This window comes from Triturus cristatus, chromosome 9, assembly GCF_964204655.1.
Source record: "Triturus cristatus chromosome 9, aTriCri1.1, whole genome shotgun sequence".
NCBI classification, from domain to species: domain Eukaryota; kingdom Metazoa; phylum Chordata; class Amphibia; order Caudata; family Salamandridae; genus Triturus; species Triturus cristatus.
Window position 1 is genome coordinate 184,377,461 of NC_140592.1, and position 23,014 is coordinate 184,400,474.

The window sequence follows — 23,014 nt, forward strand, 5'->3', positions numbered from 1 at the left end:
TGTGGCTGAAATAGATGCAGGGAGTGTGTGAGAGGGTGAGTAAATAGGAGTGCAGGTGTCTAGTGGATTGGTGGAAGTTTAGTCAGTGGTTGAGGTAGGCAGATCCTAAGTCATGGAGGGCTTTGAAGGTGTGCGTGAGGAACTTGATCTGGCATCTTTCCTGGATGGGGAGCCAGTGGAGGTCTCTCAGGTGGGGGACGATCTGGGTTCGTTTGGGGAGGTCCAGGATGAGTCTGGCTGCAGCATTCTGTAATGTCTGGAGTCTTCTGAGAAGCTGGGTGGAGATGCTTGCATAGAGGGTGCTGCTGTAGTGGAGGCCACTGGTGACAAGGTGAGTGACGGTCTTTCTATTGTTGGCTGGGATCAATTTTAAGATTCTGCGGAGCATGCGAAAAGTGCGGAAGCAGGAGGAGGCGACTGCGTTAACTTGTCATTTCATGGTCAGTTGGCTGTCGAGGATGATACCAAGGTTGCGTGCGTGGTTGGTGCACTTTCCACAAAGAAATAATTAAAATTCATGGTAACCACTATAAATGGTGCATCTGATCCCACTTTCAAGCAGTCACGATGGGATGGGGAGAGGTGTGACAGGAGGAATAAAGAAGGTTTTGGAAAGGTGCAGATCATTTGAGGCATATGCATCATAGTTGGTGGTTCCTGTCAGTGGTCACAAGAAAAATAGGCTGCACCTAGGTAAATGGAAAATGGAAAAATAAGATGTACAAGGAAAATGGAAAAAGAGGTATTTAGACTTGCAGGATCCTTTCCCAAATGGAAATAGCATATCTATCATAGTTGGTTTTTCATGTCATTGGTTTCGAGAAAAATAGGATGTACTTACAGGCTAAAAGGGTAAATGGAAAAGGAGGGTTGTTAACCCTTGCTGGAGCCTTTTCCAAATGGAGATAAATGTATTTAGATATAAAGGGAAAATGAGTTTGCTAGGGTGGAGCCTTGTAGTTACAGAATGCAATATTCAAGACATCTGTGCCTTCTAAGGTAACTGTGCAGTTTGCTTCAGGAGATTGAGCTGAAGTATTTGTTGGTATGGATGGTGATACACAAGACAGGAGCAAAAATAATGAAATCATTGGTGCACCCTACACAGGGTTTTAATGTTTCAGTTTATCAGGATTCATTGCAGAGTTACAATGGCAAAAGTGATGTGCTTTGATGTATTTGGGGATTGTGATTGGATGTATAATCATAAAAATGCTTGAAATAAAAGGAAGAGTTATTTGCCAGCTCTGTAACACCAATTATGGAAACACACATATAGCTTTCTCCCCGCTGCCCCATCCAACAAACACATTATAGAACACAGTATAAGACTTTTCCCTCTGGGAGATACTTTCTAGACCTCCTCAATAATGGCATAGAAAGTGTGGTGCCTGACAATAGGCTTTCTGCATCATGCCAAAAGTGTTCCATTTACTCTTAATTTGCTCACCAGAGGTACCTCCTTGGATGCAGGCCCCATTAAAGCAGGCTGAGCGTACCCTAACACACTCTGCGGGTCTAATTCACAACATCTTTTCTATGAGTATTTGTTTCTTTCTTCTGTCCAAGAAGTGAATACACCAGAGTTTCCAGACTTGATTTGCAAAGCATTAGCTGTGAGTAATGCTGTTTACTCCAGGGGCAAGTGTGACTTACTCATGTATTTTCAGATATCAAACATGCTTACTCGTGGATAAAAGTCTGTAAGTCAGGTAGGTGTTTAAGCACAGGGTTGGGAGGGTCTGATCGATACCGAGGTGCATTCAGAGACTGAATCACCAGAACAACTGCCTTTTTCCTTTGTAGGGAAGCTAAGTTCCCTGAGAGGGAAAGTGTAGTCCATAAGTGAATTTCATTGAAAAGGGTATCAACCTTCCTCCCTCTCAACACGTACAACTCGATGTGGCATCAGTGACACAACAACACAGATGATACTGAGAATCCAGCACCCATCAGGTGCTGCAGAACTCTGGTGCACAATATTGAGCATGCTTTGGTCTCCTTTCAACAGGTGTACAGGTGAAAATGAGGTGCCGAGCCCTTAACTTCACTACCCCTCTTTAATATGCATACTTTTTGCCTTGTGATTCAAATGGTGTGGCCTCTGCATTCTAATTGGAAGGCATTTTCTATTGTTCTAATTGAAGAGCACTGAATGTATTGTCTTATTTTCAAGGAATTCCTCTTATCATGGCATCACTTGTAGGACAATTTTCAAGGGCTCTTGTGGTGCCTTGGAGCAGCAGTGCTTTTGGACAGAGTCACACCTTGATACCACAGTCAGCAATCCATACACAGATAGGCTCTACCCATAAACCGGCCTCAAGATAAATCTTAGGGCACAGTAAACTTAAAATAGATTTATACAGGAAAACATGATGACATTCGTAAAATAAGGAGGCAAAATTAACATGTGTCGACTCCTACACATGACAAAGGGCACACATTGGACCTTCGTGCTCAGCATAGCACAGAAGTGTAACTTTTGGTAGTCACAGAGGAGCTTAAAGCTCTTCTAGATAATTGAGGTTCTGCCGCTATCCTACTGCTCGACCTGAGTGCAGCATTTGACACCGTTGATCATGCCCTCTTGAAAGATAGGCTAAGGGAAGTAGGAATTTAGTGATGGATTGGTTCATCTCTTTCCTGGAAAACAGATCTTATCCAGTAATGGAAAAAGCCTGCTTCTCAGACACCCTGCAAACTATATTTTGAGTGCCACAGGGATCGTCACTCAGCCCTACCCTGTTTAACATGTACGTTCGACAGTTTGCCTCCATAGTGCAGGAGTTTGTCATCTTGGTGGTCTCATGTACAGACAACACGCAGTTGGTTGTCTCTCTGACAAATGGTCCCAAGTCTGGAAACCAACAATTGGTACCTTGCTTGAAGCTAAACGGCGACAAGACGGAACTAATATTATATAGGAAACTTGGCCATACCCAGACCATTAGATAGCTGGCCAAATGGTATGGGCAACCCTCCTGACCCCAAATCCTCTATAAAAAACTCGGGAATGTGGATGGATAGAGCCCTTGCAATGGATCATGTAGAGTCTGGAATCTGCTTTGGGCTACTCAGAATGATCAGGAAGATACTAGCTCTGATCCTAGATCATTTTTCATTCTGTCCCTCATAGTCTCGCATTTGTACTAAATCAACTCTCTTTATGTGGGCTCACCTAAGAATGTAATGAAGAGACTTCAGGTGGTACAAAACGCAGCAGCAAGGCTCTTGCTAAAGGTACCTAGCTACGTTCGAGTAAGAGAATCCTTTTTAACAGTTCCATTAGCTGCCGATTGAGGCAAGACTCAAGTTCAAATGCCTCTTTATTGCACACAGGGCCATAAAAAACAAAGGTCCAGTAAAGCTCAGAACTCTTGTATCTACATATGTTCCAGCCAGCGTCTTAAAATCCTCTCAATTACATCTCCTCAGCATGACCAGAGTCAAAAGGAGAAGATGGGGAGGAAGATCATTTGCACACTTGGTACCTCTCAATTACATCAAAAATACATAGACGGTCCCTGAATATCTAGAATTATTTGGAGAAGAGTACAGGGAAAGATACACAAAGCAAGCAAACATGAATACTTCTCCAAATCTGCATATAACAAAACAGTACGTTTCTGATCTACAAATACCATGTCAGATCAGTTGAGTTGATAATTTATTCATCTTAGTACAAAAGTATTCTTTTTTCCTTTTTTTAATTTAAATAAAGTTCCATAACATATATTATTGTAATATTTAATTAGCACCTATATATATACACAGTTAGTGAGCATCACATATATAAACAAACAATACATGTATTAAATCTAGGTACAGATAAGACACAGAAAGACAGATGACCAATTGCAAAACAATCAAAACAAAAAACACACACCATGAAATTACATAACAATATTCACATAACAAACATCAAAAACAGAAAAAATCCTGAGATTAAAAAAATTATTACTCAATGTAATAACAGTTATAGTAAAATAATGAAAATACTCCCGTAATGTGTATTCGAACAAATGAACAGAAATGCGCCGTCGCTCGTTTCATAAGTTTACAATTCAGTGTCAACAACCTTCATCCGGACACTGTCTGTGCTTTTATGTTGGTGGTACCACTCAGAACATATTCAGTAGAACTATGCTCATGACAGAGGGCTCACAAAAATCTTAAACACAATAGATTATCAAAGAGGGATGCTCTTTCTTATGATATAGGGACTAGTAGCCAAAGACTGATGAGAAGGGAAGTCAGGATAACAATGGTCCCCACTGCAACTTCACAATGGAAGAGCGTCTTTCGGAGCACTACATAGGATGAAGGAGAGCAACAGGGCTCAGATAGCCAAGTTCGAAGATAGAGGTACAATAATCACTACCCAGTTATAGTCAACCAGGGGCAAGGTCCTAGGATAAAGAGGCAAAGAGGTCTGGCAAAGTCTAAAGAGATCAAACCCACCTCAGAGTGGCCTCGATTGGGTCCTACTTAGCCTCAGATCACTGCAGGATAAGCTCACCTTTAGGAAAAAACTCAACAGTTGGCTGTTTCTTCTTTAATGCATTAGTGGGCACAGTTACTCAGTTCAGCACTCACCTGTGCGGGGAAGCCATCGGGCAGCCATGTGCTTTACAAATCCAAAACATAAACATAAAAATGCAGTTCATAGCTGTAAAATCATATTTAATCCACCAGTATCTATATGTATGCACACAGAGGGAATTTCTGTCGGCTCTCTGGAAATGTACAGCTTCACACCTACATTCAGCTGTCAAAATGATCATGAAATGCAGCAGAAGGTCAGCTTGGTTACTTAATGTAGCATTATATGCATATTGCTGATTGACAAAGGTATACAAATTAATAGGTTAATTTTAACACTTTAGGTAGCCAAAGGTGTTTACCTGAAGGGGTATGAGAAGGGTACATCGATCTTGAGGTCGCTCTCACTCTTGTTTGCACAAGCCACGCTGACTCTCAGTTCTCCAGAGTAGCCACCACATGTTGCAAATGCAAAGATTGCAAAAAGCTGTGAAAAAGCAAGAATTTTAATTCACATGAAATGAGACTTTTTCGATATTAACTCACGTTGTGCTCTTGAGGACCATGTATTTTTGGTAAATTTGTTATGATCATGTTCTGCACTTAGAAGATATATTACTTCTTAAGCTGCATATTGGAGTGTCCTTTGTGATGTAAATTATTTTTGCATCAAGGGGACAATGTGGAACAAAGCACCTGAAGAATTAGTCATCAACTTCAACTCATGAAAGCATGAATATATCATCCTTATTAATAAGTCAAAGATTCTCAAATCTTATTCTACCTTAGATGCAATCAGTGGGCTGTGCCCTCCTGGCTTCTAGTAATTTAGCTGTAAATTTTATAGCCTGTGAAAACTTGTTCAGGAGACTTCACGTCTAGAGTACTGAAATTGCATCGAAAGTTCAATGAGCCTTTTTGACTTTTTGAGCTTCTTTGGCAATTTAAAATTACATAAGGCACTGCATTGTATTTCATCATTCATGTAAGCACCTCATTCCCTGTTGTGTATTGTCGGATGGGTAACACCCTATAGCGTGGGGAACACGTGATTGACAGAGTGTTGTATTTGTTGTGATCCGGTGTGGGAGGTAATTTGATGTTGTGCCTGTGTGAACAGAAAGTTGCTCTTATCTTGCCTTGGGGATCCATGCACAGCAGTGTGGTGGAAGAAAAAGTGTGAGTGATGCAGCCTTTCCTGAAATAGCAATTGCACAACCAGAATGTCAACAGTCCTGCTATGTAAACTAGGTTTTCCGTTGTGTGTATGGCTTACACTAGGAAGAGCCTTGACCTATGTTTCTGTGTCGTACAACATGTACATGCACATGCACAATAAACACGGGTGGAACTTGCTATGTGTCCTTCCACAGAACCCTTTAAGATACAACATTGCATCTCCCAGGGACTTGCTAAAGACTGCTTTCCCCATATAGGTGAGACCATAATCGCAACCACTCGTATAAGGAAAAGACCCGTTTACCTAACATGTACAATTAAAAACTCCATCCTAACCAACATATGAATCATCACAAGAAGTAGCTACAAAATGCCCTCTTTACAAAATACAGAATGCAGCGTTACTTACGTTGAAATTCTCAAATCATGGATACATTTTTAAAACAACCAGGTATTAAAGAAATCATTCAATTATTTCCACGTCAATAAAAACTTCTCCATGCACGCATGCCTCATCACGAAAGTGAGGTTGCTGTATTACCACACCGAACTTTTTCACAAGGCTCTAAAGAAGCCCCAAAAATGCTATGCTCTGTTATTCTCAATCTACCAAAATCACATATGCTTAGCATAAAGAGGTAGAATGGCTACAATATTTGAGTGTGAGACTTCAATATAGGCCACACTCCATCTCAATCACTTGAGACAGCTGGAAATCCCAATAACATACAATAGATTATAGCACATCGGTTGGGCTTTTAAACACTTGTGATCTGTAAGGTTCTAAGGGCAAGATGTACGATCATTTTTTGCGGTCGCAAACAGGAAATTGGCCCATTTGCGACAGCAATAGAGGTCTGCCCTATTTATAAACCCTATTACCGACTCGCAAAATAGGGTTTGCAACTCGCTATTAGGAAGGGACGTGCCAAGGCCGTCCCTTACTGATAGCCACTCACACTTCAATGTAAGATTGTTTTGCGGCCGCAATTGCGACTGCAAAACACTCATAGTTTATGGGTGGTAGGCCACTCGCAAGCAGGAGGGGGTCCCCATGGGACCCCTTCCCCTTTGTAACTGCCATGGAAAATATTTTTAAGAGCAGGCATTGGTCCAACTGATCACTGCCTGCTCTTAAAAATGAATCAGTAACGTTTTTCATTTTTCTTTTTTAAATGCATTATTGAAAAAGCAGTGACAGACATGGTGAACTGCTGACCCCAGCAGGCCACCATCCCTGGGGGTGCTAGCCATCCCCAATGGGGTTGCACATTGCACCTCATAAATATTAATGTCTGAGACACTGTTGTAAATTCGAATTTGCGAGTCGCAAATTGTAAGTCGCAAAACTACGCAATTTGCAACTCGCAAATTGGAATGGTCATACGTCTGGCCCTAAATGTCTGGTCTCTCTCTCCTTTCACAGAGAGCTTCACTTTGCACAGAAGCTGCACAGATTTTCATTTTGTGCGTACATGACTTACTGAAAGATCTCTAAACATATAGGGGTATTATGAAAATGCATCTTTTTATGTAAGCATAGTTTTAAAACATTGTCTTTTATGTGCTCCTGCACTTATGTGCAGATACATTTTCATCATACGCTGTTTAAAATGATTTTAAATACTTCATATCCAACTTTAGACGTTTGTTATTTGCGTTATAATCTCTATATAGTGTTGAAAGAAGGCATAAGTTACTGATTTATTACTGAGAACCTAAAACGACATCTCCCCGTAAAGGGAATACTTCATAAAGGTGTATGTTATCATGTCAGTCTTCCCAAACCCCATTAACCATCCACAGACTTGAGATGTTATGCCTCTAATGGCTGACGGGAAAGCACGAGTGATAAGCTAATTTGAGCTATCTTTAACATCTGAATTTTGATCATTTTTCAGCCTCTTATAAACCACAATCATCAATTCACCACTAATGCCAATTTACCACATTCTGAGAACACATTAATTAACTCTGCAGTTCAGATGCTGCATAATTAGTTGCAGATTACTAATTAATAAGATGATAAATGAAAGCTCTAATACACACACTTATGTCTAAATAAACCAAGAAGCTCTCTGTTTCTCATTCAAATACCATCTGTGTACTACTAGAGGCATTTAACGAAATTATGTATATTACCTTTCAAGCAACACTCGGTGTATTGCGCTGCAAATGTGTTCAAACAATAATGGTTTCTCGTGCACTCCCTACAACGGTTTGGAGAATTAGAAAATAGATAGTAAATTATCTAACAAAGTAGTATCCCTCCCAGAACATACAAACATCAGAGAATTCCACCAAGGGAATATTGATATCATAGAAATAAATATATGTCCAAATAATGCGGTAACATAAAAAAGAGGCAAGCAATCTACAAGCCTGGCAAAGTGGAAGCAATAATTCCTCAACTGCTCAGGCTCAATAAATCAGACAATCTCTTATCCAGCACGAAAAATTAAACCATGAACGACAAAAAGAATCCTCACATAGAAACCCAGAAACGCGAAACAGAAAATACCCGTACTGGTTATATGTTAATAAACAAAAAAGCAAGCATAACGTATCAATCCCATACTTACTGTCACTCTCCGCAGTCAACAAAAAGTCATAAATCGCCAAAAGCGTTGATTGGACCCCAACTACAGCCAAAGTGAACTCAAGCTTTCAAATAGATTTAACATCTGGGTGCTGAGACCTCTTCCAGAACAACAACTTGATTGGCATTAGTAGCTTACCACAGACCTCAGAAACTGATCAAACCTCATCTAAAAAACAAACTTCTAAGCAGACAGCCCAGGTACCCAAAGACCAGAACTGAATACCCCTTTATAACTAAAATCCTTAAGATAAATTCTGACTGCATAACTTTCTCCTTTGTCAGATATTACAGTCTCTTGCAGGACTCCCAACAAATGTTCTAAGACCTTAGACATAAAGACAATCTGCTGTCCTATACCTCAACCATAGCCAAGCATTCAATGTTATTCTAAACTGTGATTTCTTTTGCCCTAATATTAAAGGTTAATTTCATCAATACTGCCTATTTTTTAAATCAGTTGCTCTATTGATTTCAAAGTGCGATGTTGCTCACAGATTGCTAAATTCAAATCAACTTAAATAGGACAAGTACAACAAGAAGTGGCAAAAATCTACCTGTGGACCGAAATCCTTAATGAAGATTCCAAATTGTAATATTTGTTTTCCAGAACCATTGAGAAATTATCAACAGTGCCGCCGAAAGTTCACAATTTAATCTGTTTGATAAACATGATCATTGATATGATTTAGATACACTGCATACAATCTCAACTTGAAAACAATATATAGAATTGTAGATAGTGAATAATGAGATATATCTTCTCTGAGGCGTTCTCAAATAGACAATAAGAGCAAAGCTCGAATTGCTTAGAATGTCACCCAGAGCCTACACGTTCTTCACAGTTACCAAGCTACAATGTTATGTTATGTGTGGTCCACTGAAATTAACGTCACTTTATGTTTTCGTTAGCAATGTAACTGGACATGATATACAATGTTTTGTTCAATAAATAGGTATGTACCGCTGTCTTATATGTAACTTTCTTCAGAATTTCCAGAAGACATGCTTACTCAAAGATAAAACCCTGTGGAACCACGTATGTGGTACACAGCTAAGTTCGATGTAGTACACAACTTGACACAAATATATAATGACCAAGGGGCATATGTATCAACATCTCCATTTGCGATTCTCAAATAGCGATTTTTAAAGAATCGCTATTTGAGAATTGCAAAACGGGATGTATTTAAAAAATCGCAAAACTTTTGCGATTTCTTAAAATTCCTTAATTGCGATCTAGAAAACTAGAAGTTGGTGGTAATTTGCGATTTCTTAAGGATAATTCGCAATGCTTTGGTGCGTGTTACATATCATTTAAGAAATCGCAATTTGCGATTTCTTAAATGCTTACGCAAAATTAAGAAATCGCTAAATTAGCGATTCCTTAAATTTGTGATGAGATTTTGCCTCATACATCCCGTTTTGCGAATTTTTAATCGCGAACGCTATTTTTTGGGAATCGCAGTGTTTGCGATTAAAAATTCAGTTGATACATATGCCCCCTAGAACCTAATATTCATGTATAATTGAAAACTAAGGAATACATAAGACACAACATCTTATTGTCCCATAGAAACAACATTGCCAGTCAAGTCCAAGGGGGTCCCATCACTACTACAATGAGACGCCCACCATGTTGAGATCAATGCGGTGGAAAGAGATCTTTTATGCACTCTATTTACATTATCCGAAGTCCCAGTTCTGCACAGGGCACCAACCAGCCAAAAATAGGCAGCAGATACGAACTTCATCACAGAACATAGTAAATGCCAATATTTTGAAATTTAAGGTGTACAGCCACCGGGGTGATCTTTTTTTTTATGGGACTACTGTAAATAGTATTTTGCATTGTTTTCTAGCACTGCTAATTCTGTAATCTAGAGTACTTTGCCAAAGAGCAACTTGATTTTTGCCTGACATTATTCAGCTTTTTTCCAGAAATAATGACAACATTAACAAAATGCTGCTAATTTCAACCATTTTTTTTTTAAATAAGTAACTTATTGTGACTACAGCTATTTATTTGTGTCTGCTCATCATTTTGCCGCGCTTTCTGTTGGTAAACATGTCTACATCAGAGTGGCTGTTGAGAATTACTCTCTCCCTTACACTCCTAACAAAAGTTTGGCTTCAATAAGCCATATGTTTGATTTTAAAAAGAATTGGCAGGTTTTTACATTTGCACCTGAAGCTGGTTTTCATGATATTTGCTGCCACAGATTTTAAACCACAATCCGGCTGGAAGTACCCAGAAGTTAGGTACCTAGAAACGAGAGGGTGTCCTCCCACTTACAAATCAGAAATCTACAACACAGATAGAGCTTTTGAATCATGAAGCACTTGGCTGTCCAATGTCTGGGAGCATTTCCAGCATGTTCGTACCTCACGTTGGGAGACCTCCAATGAATGGAGCCAATGCTCTCTCGGCCAAAACCACAATGTGCAATAAAAAATCCCATCTAACATCTAAAATTGCTTTAGTCCTGCAATAACAGCAATTTACAACATATTCATCATAATTAAACAGACAAGCATTGGCAAAGGAAGTAGGTCTGGCCTTGTCAATATAAGGTGTTGGGTCCATTTTTCTTAATTTTTCATTGCATGCATAAGCCACAACATTATAAAGAAGCACAAAAGAGTGTGTTGCTGTCTGCACATGGCACCCATACGCTTTATATTTTAAAAAAACGCCATTGCATGGAACTTTCATGGAACAGTATGTGTGCTTTTTAGCAGATAGGTGTGCTTACAATAAGCAGAAACCATTGTAATGTACATCAAAGGAAAATATTCCTTTCCGAGCAGTTTGGAGATATAGTTTAAAAACACAAAAAAGACAAATACATTAAATAAGGCTAAAGAATAGAAAGAGAAAATCATTCAGAAAGTCAAGAATTGTCTCACCAGCCCTGGCACTGAAGTGCACTTTTTTCTAGCCCAGTGTCGACACGGACAAGTAAAATGTATGCACTCTCAGTACAAGACAGCCAATTGCTGAAGTGGGCTGACCCATTACCCAGTGGTATAGGATGTGGTGGGTGGAATCAAAATGTGAATGACAGTTGAACAGACCAATGTATGTAAACATATATGAATTTAATTATGAATTGTTTGGATTACATGATACTAAAGTGCTACAACTGCCTCTACACGAGACCTGGAAAAGTGCCTTATCAAAAAGGCGAAGCACTTATCTAATAGACGTACCCTTAAAATACAAATTCAATTGGCTAGAAGGACTGGTGCAATTTATTTGAAAGGATAATTGCTAATTTGATAGATCGAGTGGGTAAATCTAATCTAGATCGCAGTTTATGAATTTATGTGCTGAAAATCAGGTGCTTGACATCCCAGCCTCCTGCGGGGAGGGTGGCAAGGTGAGTAAATGTCTGAGAGGAATATTGTGTGAACACGCAGGAAGGAAAGAGTTGGCTAACATCATTAAACCAGAAAATCAGATTATCCCTTTGTCAAAATGTAAAGGTTTAAACGACATTTCAACACAGAAACAATTTCCCAGAAGCAATCAGCAGTGAAAAATAGCCAATTTAAGAAAAGGAATGCCTCTAAATTAATATATGCCACATGCTTAAAAAGCTCACGTGCTACTTCTTTCTTTGAACTATTCATCCACCTCTCCCTGCAAAATGGTGTGAAGTGAATCACGAGGGAACATTGCTGCCTAATGATCCTGTTAATTTATGTAATTATTGGAGGCGTTAGGAGCTATAAAGAGAAATGGCTCCTGTAGGATGCGGAGGTGAATGCTATTGTCTATGTTTCCATTAGTATCTACATATCTACATATCTTTTCCAAAGTGTGCCAAAACGCCCTTCCCCCTCCTCAGCATCATGTCATGTGAAGTTACTGGTAGCTGCCAAAAGCAAAGCTGTCAGGCTGTATTAGCTAATCAATAACATCACAATCTACGTAGCACTATATATGCGTAAGAGTAAAACGCTGTGGCTCAGGAAATAGAGAAGGACGCATATTAGAACAGCCTTGTTTTGAGCACCTTCCTAAAGAGAGATGTTGCTCCAGAGTTCCCAATTGATCAGTTGGCTTATTCCAAAATCACTAGCCCACATTGGCAAAGTTTTGGCCGGCCAACGCTGAATTTTATCGTGGAGATAGCGTGCTATCAGCAACGCTTATCTCCAAATCGATAAAATTCAACCCGCAAGCTGCCAACTGTGCGATTATCGCTGGAAATCCAGCGATAATCGCACAACGTTTGGCGAAATCTTGCTGGTAGGACAAGGCAGACTTAGCCATGATATCCACCTTCCATAGGATATCATGGCTAAGTCAGTTGAAAAGCAGGCGTAAGGAAAGTAGCGATAACCGAGGTTATCGCTACTTTTCTTGTCGCTCTGCAGGTTAGCGTGTGGCTAGATAATAGGTGAAATGTTGCTTAGCGACATTTCTCCCGTTATCTTGGGGTGGAACGCCCACTTTGCATCTCATTAGAGATGCGAAGATGGGCGTTGGGGGAAAGGGCGATAAGGCAAGGATTCACGCAATAGCGTGACCTTGCTGATAAGGCGATAAAATTATTGCCGCTTTCCGTCCGAAAACGGACGCTAAAGCGGCGATAATTTTATCGCCTGGCCTGGATGATATAGCCCTTTGTCCTTCTGATCTACTCCATTCAAATGCTGTTGGCTTGATCAGACCTTTCCCAATAGTTCACTGAAGGGGCCTTATGCATCTAGCACATCAGTCCTTAAAGAAAGCTGTGCCCATAATATAACATTATATCCATCCATGTTTCCTTCAACAATTCGTCAACACTATACAGGCGGTATAAATATGGCTGAAATTAAGGACTTTCTAGATAATTGTGATAGGTTCAACCTTTAATGATCACTTTGGGCATATAAAGATTGTCTTATGGTAACATCTGCACTTCGTCCATAACACTTGTAGAGGCATCGGGCCTTATTTCCTGTGTTTTTGCGCAGTGCAGCGTAGCTCGAAAGGGAGGAAGCAGTACAGCCATATATCTATTTAGATATGGCCATTTCTTTCTCCTCCGGTGCTGGTGTACTTAAGGCTGCCTTGCGCCGATGCACAGGGAGCACGAGTGAGTGTGTGATGTCAGGCATAGGTTTGGTACTGGACGGAAAGCCTAGCTTTGCTAGAGTTTAATACCTTCCCACTATGGGCCTGATTACCAGTCAGGTGTTTTTTGGACCTGAGTGTAAACCCCTGTTTAAGGACTGGTCAGAATTACAAGTTCAGTGTTATTTAACACATCCAATATTTATCGGATGTGTTTAATAACTCAACCTTTGTTAAATCTAGGCAGGTCAAACCTGCTCAAAAGTAACAGGGGAAAGCATAGGGTATTTACTGTATCATGCGGATTTTGGTGCCTTAAACACCAAAATATGCATGTTATTCCCCATAAACTTTCAAAAGGTATCACAACCGATAAATAACTTACTCCATAGTATCGTTTTTTATCAGGGGCAAAAAATAAAGCCTCATCTTGTAATCAAGTCCTTTGTGTTTGTGCTATACAGTGTACCACTCATGCAAAGTTGGAAAGGTTTTGAGAAAATAATTTTTTCTCCAATCTTTACAGCCACCTCAAAAAGGAGTAGATTTCTGGCAAAAGTCCCTGCCTCCCAATGTTATCATATAAGGATTGGCATCAAAACCTACGGATGGTTGCAATGTTTGTGCTTTAGACTACTTTCCAACACAACTTCGCGTTGGCATTGCATTGATTTATTTCGTGTGAATTCGGCAAGTATAGGATGAACCAATAAAATATCCACAAATTGAACAAAATGTATAGGTTTCAATGCTCCATGCGTGCATGAATTAAAATTGTTATAACTGGATTTGCAAAGTGAAACTTTAGCTCTTAAAAATCTGGTGATTTGCCAAATCTCCAGCTTTTATTTAGGTTAAAGATCTTTTTTATCTTATCTTTAAAAAAAAAGAATAGCAAATGTTATATAAATTGTAATCATCATTACAACGAAAGCTTCAAGCTGTAGCTTACACGTTATGAAACATTTCAAAAGAATAAAGTGGCAATACCCTTTAACAATCCGTAATCTCAATAGGCCCACAATATACGAAAACTTAATTACAAGTATTCATATTAGGGTTACCACAAATAAAATGTATTAGCAATTAAATTAAACTGTTATACTGAGTTCAGTTTTCCAACCATTTAGGTGCCGATTCCGATCCGGTAAAAAAATTTCCGGTACCAATCGTATCTGTATTTTTTTACGTATGAATCATACAAGTCCCGTACTAACAGGCAAGTACGATTCGTACGTGGAAAATACACACGAATGACATCAGGAAAAGTCCACGACACGTCCCCGGACAGTTTTACGTACGATTCGTAAAACTGATGTCCGAGCGCACAAGTACGATCCGTACCGTCCGTCCGAATATACAAACGCAGTTAATATGCTCCGTCCGAATATACAACCGCATGTAAAACATCCAGATCAGAGCAAACTGCGTAACACCCCTAACCCGGGCACACCTGGGCGAGGGGTACGAGTCATACGGCCCCCCCAGCCTCCCACCCCTCCCGCGTACATCAGCACCGTACCCCACCATCCCCCATGTCCGCGCCGTACCACCACCCCCCGTATGTACGGTGCGTACCACCATCCCCCGTGTGTACGGTGCGTACCACCACCCCCCGTATGTACGGTGCGTACCCCCCATATGTACGGTGCATACCCCCCGTATGTACGGTGCGCACCCCCCGTATGTACGGTGCGTACCACCACCCCCGTATGTACGGTACGTACCCCCCGTATGTACGGTGCGTACCCCCTGTATGTACGGTGCGTACCACCACCCCCCAAATGTACGGTGCGTACCCCCCGCATGTACGGTGCGTACCACCACCCCCGTATGTAAGGTGCATACCCCCCGCATGTACGGTGCGTACCCCCAGAGCGCTGGGGGGGCACATGGGGGGCTGGGGGTACGGTGCGGACATGGGGGGGATGCTGGGGTACGGTGCGGATGTGTAGGGATGGGGGTACAGTGCCTACCGGGCCCCCTTTTCGCCGTGCATCGCGCGTACTTAGCTTTTCCGGCACTTTTTGGGTCCCGTAAAAATATTGCCGTGCGAAGTGCTGTGGGTACGAATCGTACTTGCTGGTCCGTAGAACGCTGCCTGACTCCGTCCGGACGTCGTGTATGCGCCGTCCAGATTCAGATTTGTATGTATTTTTTTGCCGGTCGGTGTTTTTTACGACTCATACGGAAATGGTATTTCTGTGCGAATCGTACTTGCGAGTTTGTAAGCTGTTTTTCCCAGGTACGAGTCGGACGGAAAAAACGCTCCGTACGACCATTCGTACCCGGGTTTTACCGGATCGGAATCGGCACCTTAATGTCTAGATTACCAAAACTCCCCAGCTAAGCAGGCTGCTGTTGTAGATAAATGCTGTGAATAAAGAAGGTATCCTTTGGACCGGGAGTTAAATACAAACAGTAGTTTTTCCACAGCTATCCTCACTAATCACATGCATTTGCCCATACCGAGGAATATTGAAATGCATATAGTCAGAAAATACACAATACAAAGTTATAAATTTATAAAAATCTGACTTTACAGATAGGTTTATTAGTTGTTCAATATATGATCAAGAAAAAAAGCATGATTTAATAAACAATAATAATCAACACAGTATCTCATAATCTAAAATCAAAACCAAAAAACCAAATTCATAAAAACCAAATAAACAATCTATAAAAACCATAAAAAATGAGAGTCACTAATACAGACAAATACAAGGTGTCATTAGGGAAAATGCACATCCGTAAGAACAGTACATAGGACTTAGCACCCGGTACTTTCGTGCTTTGTACTCGTTAGCTGTCGTCCGTGTTAACAGATTTGTGTAATGAGATAAGCGTCGACACGTTTCGATGGGTAAATTATATCTCCATCTTTTTCAAGACCAAGTTTTTATTGACTCTCTAATACTGATTAAAAAAAGCAGGGGACTTGCACACTATCCAGGTATACACCTCTTCTTATTTAGGCAGGCTACCATCCATACATTTGGCCAATATTTTTCAATTTTTCAAAGGGAGAGACTCTTTCTATAAATGTCTCAATGGCCCTACGGTTGATCATTCATTTCTTTAGACTTTTTTTCTTGTTCCTTTTCTTATTAATAAAATGTCACTGTTGTAATCCAATCTAAAAAAACACATATGCAGTATATATAATATTCTTAAAGAGGAACACTTTCGGTTTCCAGTCTGCACTTCTTATATATTTCTTGCCTCTCTTGCCATCATATTGGTTTGGTGTCTTTGTTGAAGTTTCACCCGCATGAATTCCCTTTTATAATTAAGGTTTAGATAGGTCGATGTCACCGGGTTTGGTCGACACGATAAAAATGATCAATGCTTACAGCTCTTGAAGCAACCAAGCATTACAATGCAATAGATTCCGCGATTTACTTAGCCATACATTGAATGCCCCCCAACAGCATACCAAGATAGAAGTTAATTTACATATGTTGGCTGTTAACAAAGTCTCTACCCCAAAACTACCATTTTTGTGGTTACATTTATGTAATTAAAGTTATGGGATGATTGTTGTTTCTTTGATAAACTAGCATTTTGTATTTTCCAAAATAGAGTTATGAAGGTCATCAGGCCCACAAAAAGTTTTTTTTACTACCTTTATCAGTACGAAATCAATCCACCACTTATGCCTACACTCCCCTCGGCCAATCCTAAGTATCTTTGATTTTCTATGAAGATAGATTTCAAAGTTGTAGTTATGTAAACTACTGAACTATTAGCCCTTTTGCTAGGTTTGTGTTATAGAAATACCACATACATACATACGTCATCATCATCAATGTATATTTATTCGGGCATAGCAGCCCATAAAAGAATGACACAATACAAATATAAAATAAAACATTCACACAGATCACCCACACAATACAACACAAAGTATACAGCAACAACATCATTGGCTCCATATGGCAGTTAAAAGCATGTTATGAGGTATAGAGATGCGAAGATGGGCTTTGGGGGAAAGGGCGATAAGGCAAGGATTCACGCGATAGCGTGACCTTGCTGAAAAGGCGATAAAATTATTGCCGCTTTCCGTCCGAAAATGGACGCTAAAGCGGCGATAATTTTATCGCCTGGCCTGGATGATATACCCCTTTGTCCTTCTGATCTACTCCATTTAAATGCTGTTGGCTTGATCAGACCTTTCCCAATAGTTCACTGACGGGGCCTTATGCATCTAGCACATCAGTCCTTAAAGGAAGCTGAGCCAATAATATAACATTATATCCATCCATGTTTCCTTCAACAATTCGTCAACACTGTACAGGCGGTATAAATATGGCTGAAATTAAGGACTTTCTAGATAATTGTGATAGGTTCAACCTTTAATGATCACTTTGGGCATATAAAGATTGTCTTATGGTAACATCTGCACTTCGTCCATAACACTTCTAGAGGCATCGGGCCTTATTTCCTGTGTTTTTGCGCAGTGCAGCGTAGCTAGAAAGGGAGGAAGCAGTACAGCCATATATCTATTTAGATATGGCCATTTCTTTCTCCTCCGGTGCTGGTGTACTTAAGGCTGCCTTGCGCCGATGCACAGGGAGCAAGAGTGTTTGCGTGATGTCAGGCATAGGTTTGGTACTGGACGGAAAGCCTAGCTTTGCTAGAGTTTAATACCTTCCCCACTATGGGCCTGATCACCAGTCAGGTGTTTTTTGGACCTGAGTGTAAACCCCTGTTTAAGGACTGGTCAGAATTACAAGTTCAGTGTTATTTAACACATCCAATATTTATCGGATGTGTTTAATAACTCAACCTTTGTTAAATCTAGGCAGGTCAAACCTGCCCAAAAGTAACAGGGGAAAGCATAGGGTATTTACTGTATCATGCGGATTTTGGTGCCTTAAACACCAAAATATGCATGTTATTCCCCATAAACTTTCAAAAGGTATCACAACCGATAAATAACTTACTCCATAGTATCGTTTTTTATCAGGGGCAAAAAATAAAGCCTCATCTTGTAATCAAGTCCTTTGTGTTTGTGCTATACAGTGTACCACTCATGCAAAGTTGGAAAGGTTTTGAGAAAATAATTTTTTCTCCAATCTTTGCAGCCACCTCAAAAAGGAGTAGATTTCTGGCAAAAGTCCCTGCCTCCCAATGTTATCATATAAGGATTGGCATCAAAACCTACGGATGGTTGCAATGTTTGTGCTTTAGACTACTTTCCAGCACAACTTCGCGTTGGCATTGCATTGATTTATTTCGTGTGAATTCGGCAAGTATAGGATGAACCAATAAAATATCCACAAATTGAACAAAATGTATAGGTTTCAATGCTCCATGCGTGCATGAATTAAAATTGTTATAACTGGATTTGCAAAGTGAAACTTTAGCTCTTAAAAATCTGGTGATTGCCAAATCTCCAGCTTTTATTCAGGTTAAAGATCTTTTTTATCTTATCTTTAAAAAAAAAAGAATAGCAAATGTTATATAAATTGTAATCATCATTACAACGAAAGCTTCAAGCTGTAGCTTACACGTTATGAAACATTTCAAAAGAATAAAGTGGCAATACCCTTTAACAATCCGTAATCTCAATAGGCCCACAATATACGAAAACTTAATTACAAGTATTCATATTAGGGTTACCACAAATAAAATGTATTAGCAATTAAATTAAACTGTTATACTGAGTTCAGTTTAACAACCATTTAGGTGCCGATTCCGATCCGGTAAAAAAATTTCCGGTACCAATCGTATCTGTATTTTTTTACGTACGAATCATACAAGTCCCGTACTAACAGGCAAGTACGATTCGTACGTGGAAAATACACACGAATGACATCGGGAAAAGTCCACGACACGTCCCCGGACAGTTTTACGTACGATTCGTAAAACTGATGTCCGAGCGCACAAGTACGATCCGTACCGTCCGTCCGAATATACAAACGCAGTTAATATGCTCCGTCCGAATATACAACCGCATGTAAAACATCCAGTTCAGAGCAAACTGTGTACCACCTCTAACCCGGGCACACCTGGGCAAGGGGTACGAGTCGTATGGCCCCCCCAGCCTCCCACCCCTCCCGCGTACATCCGCACCGTACCCCACCATCCCCCCATGTCCGCGCCGTACCACCACCCCCCGTATGTACGGTGCGTACCACCACCCCCCGTATGTACGGTGTGTACCACCACCCCCCGTATGTACGGTGCGTACCCCCCATATGTACGGTGCATACCCCCCGTATGTACGGTGCGTACCCCCCGTATGTACGGTGCGTACCACCACCCCCGTATGTACGGTACGTACCCCCGTATGTACGGTGCATACCCCCCGTATGTACGGTGCGTACCACCACCCCCCATATGTACGGTGCGTACCCCCCGCATGTACGGTGCATACCACCACCCCCGTATGTACGGTGCATACCCCCCGCATGTACGGTGCGTACCCCCAGAGCGCTGGGGGGGCACATGGGGGGCTGGGGGTACGGTGCGGACATGGGGGGATGCTGGGGTACGGTGCGGACGTGTAGGGATGGGGGTACAGTGCCTACCGGGCCCCCTTTTCGCCGTGCATCGCGGCGTACTTAGCTTTTCCGGCACTTTTTGGGTCCCGTAAAAATATTGCCGTGCGAAGTGCTGTGGGTACGAATCGTACTTGCTGGTCCGTAGAACGCTGCCTGACTCCGTCCGGACGTCGCGTATGCGCCGTCCAGATTCAGATTTGTATGTATTTTTTTGCTGGTCGGTGTTTTTTACGACTCATACGGAAATGGTATTTCTGTGCGAATCGTACTTGCGAGTTTGTAAGCTGTTTTTCCCAGGTACGAGTCGGACGGAAAAAACGCTCCGTACGACCATTCGTACCCGGGTTTTACCGGATCGGAATCGGCACCTTAATGTCTAGATTACCAAAACTCCCCAGCTAAGCAGGCTGCTGTTGTAGATAAATGCTGTGAATAAAGAAGGTATCCTTTGGACCGGGAGTTAAATACAAACAGTAGTTTTTCCACAGCTATCCTCACTAATCACATGCATTCGTCCATACCGAGGAATATTGAAATGCATATAGTCAGAAAATACACAATACAAAGTTATAAATTTATAAAAATCTGACTTTACAGATAGGTTTATTAGTTGTTCAATATATGATCAAGAAAAAAGCATGATTTAATAAACAATAATAATCAACACAGTATCTCATAATCTAAAATCAAAACCAAAAAACCAAATTCATAAAAACCAAATAAACAAGCTATAAAAACCATAAAAAATGAGAGTCACTAATACAGACAAATACAAGGTATCATTAGGGAAAATGCACATCCGTAATAACAGTACATAGGACTTAGCACCCGGTACTTTCGTGCTTTGTACTCGTTAGCTGTCGTCCGTGTTAACAGATTTGTGTAATGAGATAAGCGTAGACGCGTTTCGATGGGTAAATTATATCTCCATCTTTTTCAAGACCAAGTTTTTATTGACTCTCTAATACTGATTAAAAAAAGCAGGGGACTTGCACACTATCCAGGTATACACCTCTTCTTATTTAGGCAGGCTACCATCCATACATTTGGCCAATATTTTTCAATTTTTCAAAGGGAGGGACTCTTTCTATAAATGTCTCAATGGCCCTACGGTTGATCATTCATTTCTTTAGACTTTTTTTCTTTTTCCTTTTCTTATTAATAAAATGTCACTGTTGTAATCCAATCTAAAAAAACACATATGCAGTATATATAATATTCTTAAAGAGGAACACTTTCGGTTTCCAGTCTGCACTTCTTATATATTTCTTGCCTCTCTTGCCATCATATTGGTTTGGTGTCTTTGTTGAAGTTTCACCCGCATGAATTCCCTTTTATAATTAAGGTTTAGATAGGTCGATGTCACCGGGTTTGGTCGACACGATAAAAATGATCAATGCTTACAGCTCTTGAAGCAACCAAGCATTACAATGCAATAGATTCCGCGATTTACTTAGCCATACATTGAATGCCCCCCAACAGCATACCAAGATAGAAGTTAATTTACATATGTTGGCTGTTAACAAAGTCTCTACCCCAAAACTACCATTTTTGTGGTTACATTTATGTAATTAAAGTTATGGGATGATTGTTGTTTCTTTGATAAACTAGCATTTTGTATTTTCCAAAATAGAGTTATGAAGGTCATCAGGCCCACAAAAAGTTTTTTTTACTACCTTTATCAGTACGAAATCAATCCACCACTTATGCCTACACTCCCCTCGGCCAATCCTAAGTATCTTTGATTTTCTATGAAGATAGATTTCAAAGTTGTAGTTATGTAAACTACTGAACTATTAGCCCTTTTGCTAGGTTTGTGTTATAGAAATACCACATACATACATACGTCATCATCATCAATGTATATTTATTCGGGCATAGCAGCCCATAAAAGAATGACACAATACAAATATAAAATAAAACATTCACACAGATCACCCACACAATACAACACAAAGTATACAGCAACAACATCATGGGCTCCATATGGCAGTTAAAAGCATGTTATGAGGTATTGAGTTGCTTCAGGCCCTAAAAGCCCAAATATCCATCATCCTGAGTACAGAGTTAGATAACAATTACATGAGACTGGAAATTCAGACTAGAGACACACAAATAAAAGCCTTGACCATCACATTTTTTTTAAAACAGTATGAATAAGAATAATCGAGATGCATAGCAACAAATAATTAACACTTAGCTAAAACGCGAACTAGCACATTAAGTGCTGAGCCCATGGTTTCTGCCAAATTGCCCCTTTAATAAAACAAACAATAAACAAACAAGCACAGGGTTTGGGCAGCATTTGGAGATCAAATAATGCAGAGCGTACCTGTTTAAAATACAAGCCTCTAAAGAGCAGAGTGATAAAAGACGCTTGGACGAATTCTTAAAGCTACAAGTTTCACTCGGGATATTGATCCGTAAAGTCTAACATCAAAATAGAAGAAACCGGGAAGTTCGTTATCACTGGTGTAACATTGCCTAAGGTATGCGCTCAACAAACAATGTAAAATTGCCAGTAGCTTTTCCATTGAGTCTACATTTAAGCATGAATGTGCTTGTCTTCATTTTTTTTGACGGGATCAATATCCAGAGTGAATCTTGTAGCTTTAAGAATTCTTTGGATAAAAGAGAGGAGCCAAGTTCGAACCTCATAATCACCATAACACAAGTATATTTTCGATGTATTTTTTTCACTGTAAAGTTGACTCGTTATGCTTTCTTAGTATCTAAAACAAATTTAAACACATATATTCCCTACAGATCCTGCAATAAAAGGGTTCTTTTACAAATACTTCCCCTATGGCTGGCAAGGAACTATACTGATAGCGAAAAGTGACACCCATCGGGTAATTATTTGGAATAATTTTGTGCTTGAAAATTGAGATCCACATGGTCAATCTATCCAAAGGGAGGCCCTTAAAAATATCTATGTTTTTACTTTTTTAGACTACACCTCCACATTTAAATAAGAAGCCCTGATGAGTGCCCTTGGAGTTGACAAGGGTTTTGAAACGCGTCGGCACTTTCAAATGACATTGAGGAAAGGGCCATATGGTGGCTATTCACAGTTTGAGGGATCATAAGGCCAATGTAACCCCGACTGTT

The 23,014-nt window shown here is 40.3% G+C and overlaps 1 protein-coding gene across 2 annotated transcripts in view; it reads right to left on the reverse strand.

Moving 5' to 3' along the window:
* Nucleotides 1-23,014, reverse strand: part of SYNPR (synaptoporin) — a 686,271-nt gene that overhangs the window by 104,058 nt on the left and 559,199 nt on the right. For both annotated transcript variants that reach the window (XM_085624707.1, XM_085624708.1), the window contains one exon: nucleotides 4,908-5,032. In XM_085624707.1, coding sequence (XP_085480833.1) covers nucleotides 4,908-5,032 — 125 coding nt within the window. The remainder of the gene's footprint in view (nucleotides 1-4,907; nucleotides 5,033-23,014) is intronic.